Source organism: Carcharodon carcharias, chromosome 20, assembly GCF_017639515.1.
Source record: "Carcharodon carcharias isolate sCarCar2 chromosome 20, sCarCar2.pri, whole genome shotgun sequence".
Lineage (NCBI taxonomy): Eukaryota > Metazoa > Chordata > Chondrichthyes > Lamniformes > Lamnidae > Carcharodon > Carcharodon carcharias.
Genome location: NC_054486.1, coordinates 59,597,723 through 59,610,132, shown reverse-complemented (window position 1 = coordinate 59,610,132; position 12,410 = coordinate 59,597,723). Strand labels below are relative to the sequence as shown.

The window sequence follows — 12,410 nt, the reverse complement described above, 5'->3', positions numbered from 1 at the left end:
CAACGTTCCATTGAATCAATGTCTCATCCTGGTCTTGCTTTTCAACTGGCAAACATGCTTTTGGATTCATGTACATTTTAATTAAATGTATAATTTCTGCTAATTGCTTATAACTCTTAATGTTTGCTTTCTCCAGGTCTTCCTCGAAGGCGCACCAGGCGTAGTTCTGGGATGTATGATTCAGACAAAGCATCAAATGGTACAGATAATTGGTTATTAACCTGAACTAATAGTTATTGTTTTATATACCAGTAAATTAAAGGACCAATGTGTGTCCCATTTATATTTTTTATTATATGGTGCCGGTACTTGTTTTCCAAATTTCCCCCATATTTCTTCAGCATAGATTTGAAACAGCAGCGATAATACTATAACATCTGGGTCTACATAGGAATAGCAGTACGCCATTCAGCCCTTTGTGTTTTATGTCTCACTCAGTGAGATCATGGCTGATCTATATTTTCTCCATCCAGCTGCCTTGGCTCTGTACCCTTTTATACCTTTATCTAGCAAATATCTATCAATCTTAGGTTTAAAATTATCTATTGAGCTAGTGTCTACTGTATTTTGTGCAAGAAAGTTCAACACTCCTAACACCCTTTGAATTAAGAGATATTTCCTGGCTCCTCTCCTGAATGGCCTAGCTCTGATTTTAGGATTATATCTCTTTGTCTTGGACTCCTCTGAGATTTGCTAAAACATGTGCACTCAGAAGCATTATATTCTTCTGACCTATGACTTTTCTAGATGACTGTGCCAGTGCAAGGTGTCACTGGTATGGAAATTAATGTTGCTGGCCTACATGACAGCTGACCAGAAGAACATGGTACCTCAGTGGTTGCTATGTACTGTATTACAGGTCTCTTTTTCCATGTAAGAAAGGAATTAGACCACATAGTAAAATTGACTTCTGCCTCTGGAAGTAATTGTGTACGTTATTTATATTGTGTTGCTACATTTGAATAGAGATATGCTTTTGGAGCCAGTGCTGTAATATAAATGACTGGTGCAATATTTAAGGTTTGTACCATTCACAAGCTAATGATCGGATTGGCATGCTTCATATTTGACTCAGTGTAGGATCAATTTGTTGTATTTACCTGTTTGGGCTTGATTGTGATGTGCTGAGGTACTTGACTATTATTTATTCCAGTAATCTAAATCTATTTTTTTGAAGGTTCAGTAAAAAATTACCTTTTTGTTTCAAAGTGAACAAAAATAAGCTTTAAGTTCCTTCTTGCTCCAGTGTGTCATTTTAATGAAAATGCATTGTTCATCTCCAACAGCATAATGTCTAGTTTTTGGGACTGACTCTTGATTGCTCCAGGCTGTTGGTGTGTAAATACTTGCTTCAGAGCAAATACTATTGCAAGATTTTAGCCCAGGATTAAGCATTTGTCTCAAAAGCTAGTAAAGGAGTTCTCCAACCAATAAGTGGGTAGCACATTTCCATCAATGGTAAAAGGAGAAAATCTGGTTCTAGTGAATTACTCAGGTTTTCCCCTTAAAAATAGACCAGGAATATATAAATGTAGATAGTACACGAAAAAGAGGTCAAGAATAAGATGCCCCCTCCAAAAAAGAAACAGATATAAATGTGTTTCTAATTTACACAACTGTTGGTAGCCTCCATAGGTGGTCTGGCTTCTAAACAGAAACACCACAACTTTCATTTATATAGTGTATGTGATGTAGGAGAATGTTCCAAGGGACTTCAGTGGTGTGAGGAAAAAGATGGCATGAGCCAGGAAAGGACAGATAGGACAGACCAAAAACTTGATGGATTTTATTGAGCATCTTAAAGGAAGCCAGAGAGGGGGATGTTTGAAGTTGGAGGACGAAGAGTGAATTTGGGTGGTTAGAGGAGATTAGAGATGGGGACAAGCAAGGTCCTTTTTAAATGGTATAAACCTTGGCTCAGTGGTAGCACTCCCATCACTACAGAGTCATAAAGTTGTGGGTTCAAGTCCCCATCCAGAGATCTGAGCACATAATCTGAGCTGCCACTTCAGTACAGTACTGAAGGAATGCTACACTCCAGATGCCACCTTTCAAATGGGATGTTAAATCAAGGCCCTGCCAGACCCTCAGATTGACTTGAAAGATCTCACTGCTCTATTCAAAAAAGTGAGTGGGCATTCCCCTAGTGTCCCCACCAGCATTTATCCCTCAAACATTTAAATGCGGATGATCTGGTCATTTATTTCATTGCAGTTTATGAGATGTTGCAGTGCTTAAACAACAAAACTGGGTGCTGCGTTTCCTACGTTGCAACAATGATTGCACTCCAAAAGTACTTAATTGAGTGTGATGTGCTTTTGGACATCTTGGTGCTATCGAGAGCCCTATTTTAACAGTAAATTCTGTTAATTTCTCTTTTGGTTGTATGGAGAACTCAGAAGTACAATCTTGCTTTAATAGAGGCAAAATACGGTGGATGCTGGAAATCTGAATTAAAAACAAAGTGCTGGAAATAATCAGCAGGTCTGACAGCATCTGCAGGGAGAGAAAAACAGAGTTAACTTTTCAAGTCGAATATGACTCTTCAGAACTATCTTGTTTTACTGGTAATACTAGGACCAAAAGAAAATTGGTCAGTGTGACAAGCATGTTGCACAATAATTTTTTCTGTTGTGTTTAGATCAAAAGCATATTTTAACGTGTTTCTTTACAAGGGATTACATAGGATATATGGCTCAGAAACAGGCCATTCAGCCCAACCAGTCCATGCTGTACTTTCACCCCATTTAAGCTTCCTCCTGTCTATCCTAGTCTGAATCCCTTCTCCCTTACATGCTTGTCTAAACGACCCCTTAAATGTATCTATACCATTTGCTTCAACCACTCCCTGTGGCAGTGAGTTCCACATTTTCATGTTAGCTGTGCCTTAGGTAGCACTATCGCCACTGCATCCAGGGCTTGAGTTTATGAATCAAGGCTGACACCATGGTGCAGGACTGAAGAGCACTGTACTGAGTTGCTGTCTTTTGGATGAGATGTTGAACTAATGCCTCAAGTGCCTGCTCAGGTGGATGTAAAAGATCCCACGGCACTATTTCGAGGAAAAGCAGGGAAGTTATCCCTGGTGGTCAAGTCAGTGTTCAAAAACAGGTTATCTGATCATTATTATGTTGCTGTTTGTGGGAGTTTGCTATGCACAAATTGGCTGCTCCGTTTGCTACTTTACAACAGTGATTACATTTCCTTTTACAACAATGACTACACTTCAAAAGTACCTCAATAGCTGTAAACTGCTTTGAGAGGTCCCGTGGTCATGCAAAGCGCTGAATAAATGCAAGTCTTGTTATTTGAATAAACTTTCTTCTGAATTCTCTGTTGGATTTCTTGGTTGACTATCCTATATTGATGGTTTCCAGTTATGCTCTTCCACACAAGTAGAAATGTTTTCTCTGTATCCACTCTATCTAAACCTTTCATAATTTTAAAGACCTCTAGCCTTCCACTGCCTTTTTTTCAAGAGGAAAGAGATGTACCTTGTTCATCCTTTCCTGATATGTATATCCTCGCATTTCTGGCATAATATTTTAAAAACTTTTCTGCACTCTTTCAACTGCCTCCAAATCATTTTTATGATTAGGTGACCAGAACCGCACATTGTACTCTTAAGTGTAGTCTTACCAAGATTCGATGCAGGTTTAGCATAATTTTTCTATTTTGAATTTTATTTTTCTAGAAACAAACCCTTGTGTTTGGTTTGCTATTTTTAATGGCCTTGCTAACCAAAGGTACAATTTTCAGTGATTGATGTATTTGTACTCCAAGGCCAGGATTTTCCCGTTGGTGGGGGGGCCCACTCACCGACGCGTGGTGATGTCACGTGGAACTCCTAACGTTTAAATTTTCATGTAGGCGGGGACTCAGCAGTATCAGCTGTGCGCCGGCTGACCTGTCAATGGCCAATTGAGGCCATTGATACGGTCATTAAAGTAACTAATGAACATTCCCGTCCAACCTTAAGGTTGGTGGGCAGACCAGGAGCCCAGGCGGGTATTAGAAAAAGCATGAAACCCCGTCCACAGGTGGGATAAGGTTTCATGTAGGTTTTTAAAAATTTAATTAAAGTGTTTTTACAAGTTATGGACGTGTCCCAGCTCATGTCAGGGAATTTTTTTTTCTATTTTTTAATAATTTTTAATATACAGCCGATCTCCCTGAGGCCTTAATTGGGCCGCCCATGTAAAATGGTGGTGTGCCCCTGATTGGAGGCGTGCCTCTGCATACCAGCTCTTCAACTCCTTCCACCCACCCCCCCCATGGGGGGAATAATCTGCCCCAAGTTCCCTTTGTTCTTCTACCCCATCTAGACCTACATCTTCCAAGTAATAAGTGACCTTCCTGTCCTTCCAACCAAAATGTACTACTTAACATTTAATTGTCCGTTTTGCATATTTATTAATGTACTCGTGTAATTTGTTGTAGTCTCCTTCAATATTGACCATCCTTCTTTAATTTGGTGTCATCCACAAATGTAGAAATTATGTTTTTGCTTCCAAAGTCCAAATCATTCATGTAAATTGTGAACAGCAGTGTTCCCAGCACTGATTTTTGTGGAACAGCACCACCCACCCTCTGCCTTTCTGAATAGCTAGCCTTTACTCCCGCTCTCTGCCTTCTGTCTTGAAGCCAGCTAGCAATCTGTTCTGCCACTTGTCCCCTGAGTTTGCATTACCTGTTCTTATTCATTAGTCCATTAGAGGAGACACCTTATCAAAGACCTTTTGAAAATCCAGATGAATTACATCTAATGCATTACCATTGCCTACTCTCTGTGTCACCTCCTCAAAAATTCAATTATGTTGGTCGAGCAAGATTTTGCTTTTTGAAATCCATGCTGACTACTCTGTTATATTTTTCATTTCTAGGTTTTCTTCTATTCTCACCTTTAATAGAGCTTCCATTATTTTCCTACCACCGAAGTTAAGCTGACAGGTCCATAATTCCCTGGACATGTTCTATCCCCCCTTATATATAGGTATATGTTAGCTCTCTGCCAGTCCTTTAGCATTGCATTTTAACGTTTTCTGTATGTTTTAGGATAAGATATTAGTTGAGCTGCATATTATCATGTTGCATTTTTATTTTTGCTTCATTCTCAATATTTAATTTGAAATCATGTTTTGTTATAGGGTCTACCAACTCCTCAGATGAAAGTGAAGTAGAAATTTCAGCAGACAAATCTGTGAAAGAGGAGGTTGGTTCCACAAAGACATTAGATGAAGAAGAGAAACCTGAAGGGAAAAAACTCAAAGATATTTGTATGCAAGAAATGAGGGAATTACCTTGTGAGGACAATTTGAAAACCACATCTGTAAAGCAAGAAGTAGAAAGTATAGAACAAACTGATAACGAGAAAATGGTAACTCAGGCTGAAGATATACGAAAAGAGATTGTGGATAAGTCTCCAAAAGGCAAAGGAAGGAGGAGTAGGACACGGGATTTGTATTCGGAAAATAGTAAGACTATCCTTGCTAATCACATAATTACTGAAAGCAGAGAAGACACGGAAAAATTGGAAAGCTCAGAGGCCAAGCAGTTACCTGTTCCCAGTGTGCCTGAAGAAGCAGTCCCAGTTATAGACACTGGCTTGTCAAATGAACTTACAAATGATGAGAAGAAACCAGGGAAAAGAAAATCTCCGGAGCAGTTAACGCCTGATAAAAGACTTCGAATAGAAAGTGAAGAAAAAATGCAAACAGTAAAAGATATAGCTATTGAGAATATGGAGTACTTTGCAGGTGATTTTGAAGAATCTAAAACTGTTGACAGGTTAGAACTTGAAAATGGTGAAGCTTCTCCTTTAGAGATTGTGACAAATAGGTGTGTGAAGCAGGAATTGGAAGCGCCCTGTCTAGAAATTGAAGAGAATATTTCATTGAAAACTGATGAAGATATTATGCCTCCAATTGGACCTGAAGCTTTAGTTTGCCATGAGGTAGATTTGGATGACTTTGATGAAAAAGAGAAAAGTAGCAATGAAGATGTACGCGCTGGAAACTCTGGATCCAATTCTCCTGAATCAGTGATAGCTGTTGTATCTGGCTCAGTGCAGCAGGTTTTGCCAATTGCTTCCCCAGCACTGCTTCATCAGGATGAGGTTCGTAGCGTAAAAAGTGAAAGTGATATTACTATTGAAGTGGACAGTGTTGCTGGAGAATCGCAGGAAGGATTGTGCGAGAGTGAGTCTGCCAATGGGTTTGATGCCAGTACAAGCTCGAGCAGCAGCATTATAGTACAAGAGGCTGAGAACAAGGAAAAAGGTAGACATTTGTATACATAAGCAGCATTGTTAACTATGGAATTAATTCTGAAATGTTGGATAATTTGTGTAGTATGTTTCAGGTTTTGTTGGGGGCACTTTTTATTTTGCATTTTCATTCCTTCTTACTGCTCTCTGTGCCAGACACCATTTGCTGATCAGGTGGGCAAACAAGCAACCTATTTTGAGGCTTCTAGCAAAGCCACTCTGAACACTGTTAAAAAGTTTGTAGGAAGGTGAATCTCCGTCTCTTATTAATATTCTGCATGCTATTTTTTCAAGGAAGTAGCTGCATGGATGATCTCCCAGGCCATTTAAGTGGAAAACACTGTTACTGTCCTTTTTAGTGGTTCCCAAAATACCATCCTTTTTGAAAAAAATATTATTAATTCATTTTTTGCTAGTGTCTCGCATACTTGTAATCATTTTGCACACTTTTAAGAATTACATTTTCTATCTCCTTCCTGTTTTGGAAATGTTCAATTACGCTTGGGTAGAACTCAAACTCTCTAGTACCTCAAGAGGGCATATTCTTGGTGTGAGCCTATGCAGTGAAAAGCCTATTTCAGTATGAGAGACATCACAGCAAAACCACATCTAAAGTCATACACCTGCTCATCTAAAATCTTGTGTAACCAGGGATCAATGGATAACATCAATCAGAAGCAATCGTGTGTGGGGTGTGTAAAATTAATTCTCTGGAAGCATGGCAGTCAAGTGGCCCAAATGCTTGGGAGCTTTCATGAGTAACAACAGCACCATTAGAAGCCATTCAGGGAAATAGCTAAATGGGACTAATTTAGTAGACAAAACCAGGGATCAAAAGACTTGTTTTAAAGATTACTTATTGTCGTATGGCTCAGCCTCCAGCAGAGAAGGTATGGCTTAACTTTTATCAGCAGTATTAGGTATGATCCAGGTGATGTGCAAGATTTGGGTAAAGCATTTTGTGTATCCTAGGTCTATATGGGGTTTTGATTATGGCTGGACCCACAGAAGAAATTTCCATCTATAAGCACTCTAAAAACCACTTGGCATTGACCTTTATTTATACCAGTGTCTTATAGGCATGAACATGTTGATATTTAAATGAAATCCAGGAACCATTTGGGTCTTTAATAACTATAACCTCAGTAGCTCAGCAGCTTAATTGTTCTGCAGCAGCATGGTTTACTTTTGCATTCAATTGTTTTAATTTCATGTAGGTCAGAAAAGAATAAGTGACAACAGCAATGGGACACCAGCGAAGAAACAAAAGCGTAGCCACAAACGGTCAAATGTGTCCAGTAAGAATGAAAAGAATGGAACTGGTAGGCTCTGAAGTCAGAACTTTAAAACAAGTTTTTACCTTTTTATTAAATGCATGCACGTTTTTAATTCTGATTTTATCTATAAAGGCAATAGCAGTGACAGTGAGGACCTTGCAGTCACTGACAACTCCAATAAATGCACTCCAGTGAAGAGCTCAAATAAGTCTCAAAAACTTGGCAGATCCCCTTCAAGGACTTCTCCAAACAGTAAAGATGGGGATAAGCATAAAGAGAAAGATGGAAGTGATGGTACATCACCCAGGACTTATAAATGGAGTTTCCAGCTCAGTAAGAAAACTTTACATTACTGTAAATTGTTACTTTACTTGATGCGTCAAACAGCTTAATGTGCTAACCTATCATGTTGATATGAGAGGATGGAGTGTAAAAATAACTGATGAATTTGAAATAAATCTTCTCAGTTTATTCTACAAAGTAAATTTTTGTTTGGCCAATTATCATCTCCAACAGCAATAGCGTGCAGGTTGGTGTTAATGCAAAGTACCTGCTTTTAGATGCGTCTAGAGTTATTGTGCTTGGATGAAACGCCAAAATTTGTATGACAGAACTCCTATTCTTGAATCTTCTGCTGGCTCAATTTTCAAGTGATGGGAATCGGAATCTAATGTGGCTATGTTTTCTTCCGTGTTGCACACCACCTCCTTCACATTAAACTTAAATGATTAAACTGTTTTTGTTAATTAATGGAATGTCAAAAAAAGTATTCGTGGTGCTGATTCTCATTGGACAGCTGAGGCTGATAGAAAAAAACGATGCTGGGGAGATCTCTAATGCCCATAATGCCTAAATGTAACAATGGCTCTGAGCTACATGGAATATGTATGTAATACAATTAGTCTGATCTGCGGGTACTCGAAATAGCCAGCATGTTTATTGTGTTTGACTTCAATGGAAATGGCAAATGGTTAGCGATATTTGCTTAATATAAGTGGCTGATCATGATGAACATGGGTGGTGTAAATGGTGGAGATTTGTCCTTGTAATTTGCAGTCAGTTAAAATTCTGCATTGTACTATCTTACAGTGTTTGTCGTTGCTGCATTTGAAAAATGAACCTTACTTGAACAGAAGGGGAAAATTTCTTTTTTTGCTGGTGCTGGGGAGTGAGCTGGTCCAAGTGGACTAAATATCTCTGGGGAATACTTGGGTGAGAAAATCATGATGTCATAAGATTTAGACAGGTATTACAGTGGAGTAAGGAGCAATCTAAAGTGGAAGAGAGCTAATTTCAATGGGATGAAAAGAGATCCAGCCAAAGTGAAATGGAACAAAAGACTGAGAGAATAAAATCTGTAACAGAAAAATGGGTGATCTTTAAGGAGATGCCTTCGGTAAAGACTAGGTACATTCCAACAAGAGTGCAAGGTAGGAGAACCAAAACCAGGGCTCCTTGGATGACAAGGGAGATAGAGAATATGATGAAATAAAGAAAAGAGGATGTATGATGCACGTCTGGTGAATTCTTTAAGTGAGAGTCAGGTTAAATACAGAAGGTTGAGAGAGGAAGTGAAGAGGGAAAGTAAGACTGGCAAAGAGACCATATAAGAATAGAATGGCACTCAACATAAAAAGGAATCCAAAAATCATCAGCTGACATGTAAATAGTAAGAGGGTAGTAGAAGATGGCATGGGTCTTATTTGGGATAGGAGGGTGATATATGCTTAGAGCGCAGGGTAAGGCTAGAATACTTAATGTATACTTTGTAAATTGTTTACTAAGGAGGAGGAATCTGACAAAATATCAGTGGAAGTAGAGGTGGTAGAGGTAATGGATAGGGTGAAAATTGAAATGCAGCATGTGCTGAAAAGGCAGTCAGTGCATGGAGTGGGTAAATCACTTGGTCCAGATGGCTTGCATCCCAGGTTGCTAAAGTAAGTTGGGGTGGAGATGGTGGAAGGGCTTGCCATAATCTTCTCATCATCCCTAGATACAGGGGAGATGCCAGAGGACTGGAGAATGACAAATGCCTTATTCAAGAAAGTGTGTAAGGGTATCCATAGTAGCTACAGGCCAGTTGGTTTAATATCAGTGATAAACAAGGTGTTAGAAACAATGAACGAGGGAAAAGTCAACAGGCACTTGGAGAGATTTGGGTTATTTAAGGATAACCAGTGCAGATTTGTAAAAGGCAGATCGTGCTTACTATTCTAATTCATTTTTTTGATGAAGTAACAGAGAAAGTTGATGAAGGGAATGCAATGGATGTTGTCTATATGGATCTCAAGAAAGAAGGCTGCTTAACAAAATTGTGACTCATGTAATAGGAGGGTCAATGTCAATTTGGATTTAAAAAAAGCTGTGTTGAGGACAGAAAACAGGGAGTTTTGATTAATGGTTATTTTTCAGACTGGGGGATGGTGGACAATGCTGTTTCCCCAAGGGTCAGTGTTAGGACCACTGCTTTTTTGAGATATCATTGGAATACAGAGTAAAATTTCAAAATTTACCGATGATACCAAACTTGGAGGTGTGGCAAACAGTGAGGATGATACTAATTGACTGCAACAGGACATAGGCTAACAGAATGGGCAGCCAAGTGACAGATGGAATTTAATACAGAGAAGTGTGAGGTGTTGGATTTTGGCAAAAGGGATAGGGAGAGTCAATGTAGAATTAATGGCACACTTCTAATGAACGTGCAGAGACTATAGGACTTGGGGGCTGCACATGCATGGACCTTTTAAGGTGGCAGGACGTACTGAGAGAGTGGTTAGCAAAGCATAAGGGATCTTGCATTTCATAACAGAGGCATTGAGTACATAAGTAGGGAAGTTATGCTGAATCTTAATAAAGCTCTGGTTCAGTCACCACCATTTGCTTCCAGTTATGGCCACCACACTTAAGGGAAGGATATGAGGCTCCTTGAGAGTGTGCAGAGGAAATTTACTGAAACGATATCAGACAGACCATTTTAGCCACAAGGTTAGGTTGGAAAAGCTGGCATTGCTCTCCTTGAAGCTGAGGAGATTTGATAGAGGTGTACAGATTACAACAGATTTGGATAAGGTGGACAAGGAAAATCTGTTCCCCTTAGCTGATGTTACAAGGACCAGGAGACAGAGATTTAAGATTTTGGGCAAGATGTACAGGGGAAATATAAAGGTGAACTTTTTTCCACATTGAGTCATAGTGATTTGGAACTCACTGGCCACGAGGTTGGTAGAAATAGAAATTATGAATGATTTCGAAGGGAAATTGGATGGGCGGTTGAAAGAGCTACGGGGATAGAGCGGTGCAAAGGGACGGATTGGTATGACCCACGGAGAGCTGACATGGACTCGATGGGCTGAATGGCCTCCTGTGCCATAAACGACTCTAAATTACTCTAACCATATCTTGTTGATCATTTTATTTATGTTACCAAGTTGATGCTGGAATGAATCCAGCATGAGATTGACTGCAGAATGAGTGTGACCTAATCGAAATCTTTAAAATCATGAAAGGTTTTGATATAATAGAAAGTGTGTTTCCATTTGTGAAGAAGAGCAAAACTAGAGGCCATCAATACATGATTGTCCACCAAGAAATCAAATAGGGAATTCAGAAGGAACTTAATGAGTGGTGAGATGTTGACCCCGCTACCTCGAGAAGTAGTTGAGGCAAATAGTGTTGATGCATTTAAGGGGAAGCTAGTTAATTATATGACAAAGAAGTGATAGATTTAGATGCGGAGGCTTGTGTGGTGCACTAAGTGTCAGCATGGGCAAATGGCCTCTTGCAGTGCTGTATATTCCATGGAAAATGACTCTGGTGCTATCTCTAAAATGTTCAGATATGGAAATGCATGAGGTTTATATGGTTTGTTTCGAAGTGTCTGCACGTTCTAACAGGAGGCAATTGAAGTGATATTTTTGGGAGGTGAGAGTAGCAACTAGAGGGCTGTTATACTGGGAAGGTGCTCCATATTTGTCATTTTTTTAATGCTTCTGATATGCAGCTTTTAATATGATGCTGATGTTTAAAATTAACCCACCAGATAGCCAATGCCTGAACACAAAATATTGAATTTTTCTGCTCCAAACAATCTGGCCGGTTCTACTTTTCATGGATCCTTTTAGATGTCTGATGGCAGTCATATGACCCATGCCTCCATTAATCCTTTGAATTGATTGGACCATGGGAATTGAATGAACAATTATTATGTTCTTCCAGAGTTTTGATTGGTCCATTGGATCAACACACCTGTACTTCCTGTTAGTCGCTTGCAGCATTCACAAGTTTACTAGAGGAGCAGCAACAATTAACAACTGTATTTTGACTAAGCATCCACACCAGAAATGTCAACTTTTTTTTCCTCCACAGACATTGTCTGACCTGCTAAATGTTTCCAGCACATTGTATTTTATGTTTTAGATTTGCAGCAACTGTGGTATTTTGCATTTATTTAGTTAGTTAACCTGTTTCAGAGCATTTCATCTAGTTATACTTCATGCATTACAATACGTCTCAAATTGAACCCCATGGTCACAACCTCAGTGTCCGACAATGTGTTGGCACTACAAATGTGAGATGAGTTTTTGTCCAGTAAAATTGATGCATTTTTAGGTTTATCCATCCTTGTGCTGTTTGTAACCACAGAACTGACCAATAGTAGTAATGTTAATGACGCCTTGGTGTGATTGATAGTGGATAAAGAAGGACATAAAAAGTTGGGTATTAAGTTGCTTTCCTGGAAATGAAATTGAGAATTAGTTTGTGTTGATGAAGAATAAATAATATACAATTCATTTGGATCCTGTCCTATTTATTGTAATTTAACTGGAAACGTTTTTAAAAATGTGTGTGTGGATTTAATCATTCGT

The 12,410-nt window shown here is 39.1% G+C and overlaps 1 protein-coding gene across 5 annotated transcripts in view; it reads left to right on the top strand.

The window, feature by feature from the left end:
* Positions 1 to 12,410, top strand: part of arid4a (AT rich interactive domain 4A (RBP1-like)) — a 119,501-nt gene that overhangs the window by 102,682 nt on the left and 4,409 nt on the right. For all 5 annotated transcript variants that reach the window (XM_041214294.1, XM_041214296.1, XM_041214298.1 and 2 more), the window contains exons 20-23: positions 137 to 199; positions 5,148 to 6,278; positions 7,483 to 7,587; positions 7,675 to 7,875. In XM_041214294.1, the coding sequence (XP_041070228.1) occupies positions 137 to 199; positions 5,148 to 6,278; positions 7,483 to 7,587; positions 7,675 to 7,875 (1,500 nt within the window). The remainder of the gene's footprint in view (positions 1 to 136; positions 200 to 5,147; positions 6,279 to 7,482; positions 7,588 to 7,674; positions 7,876 to 12,410) is intronic.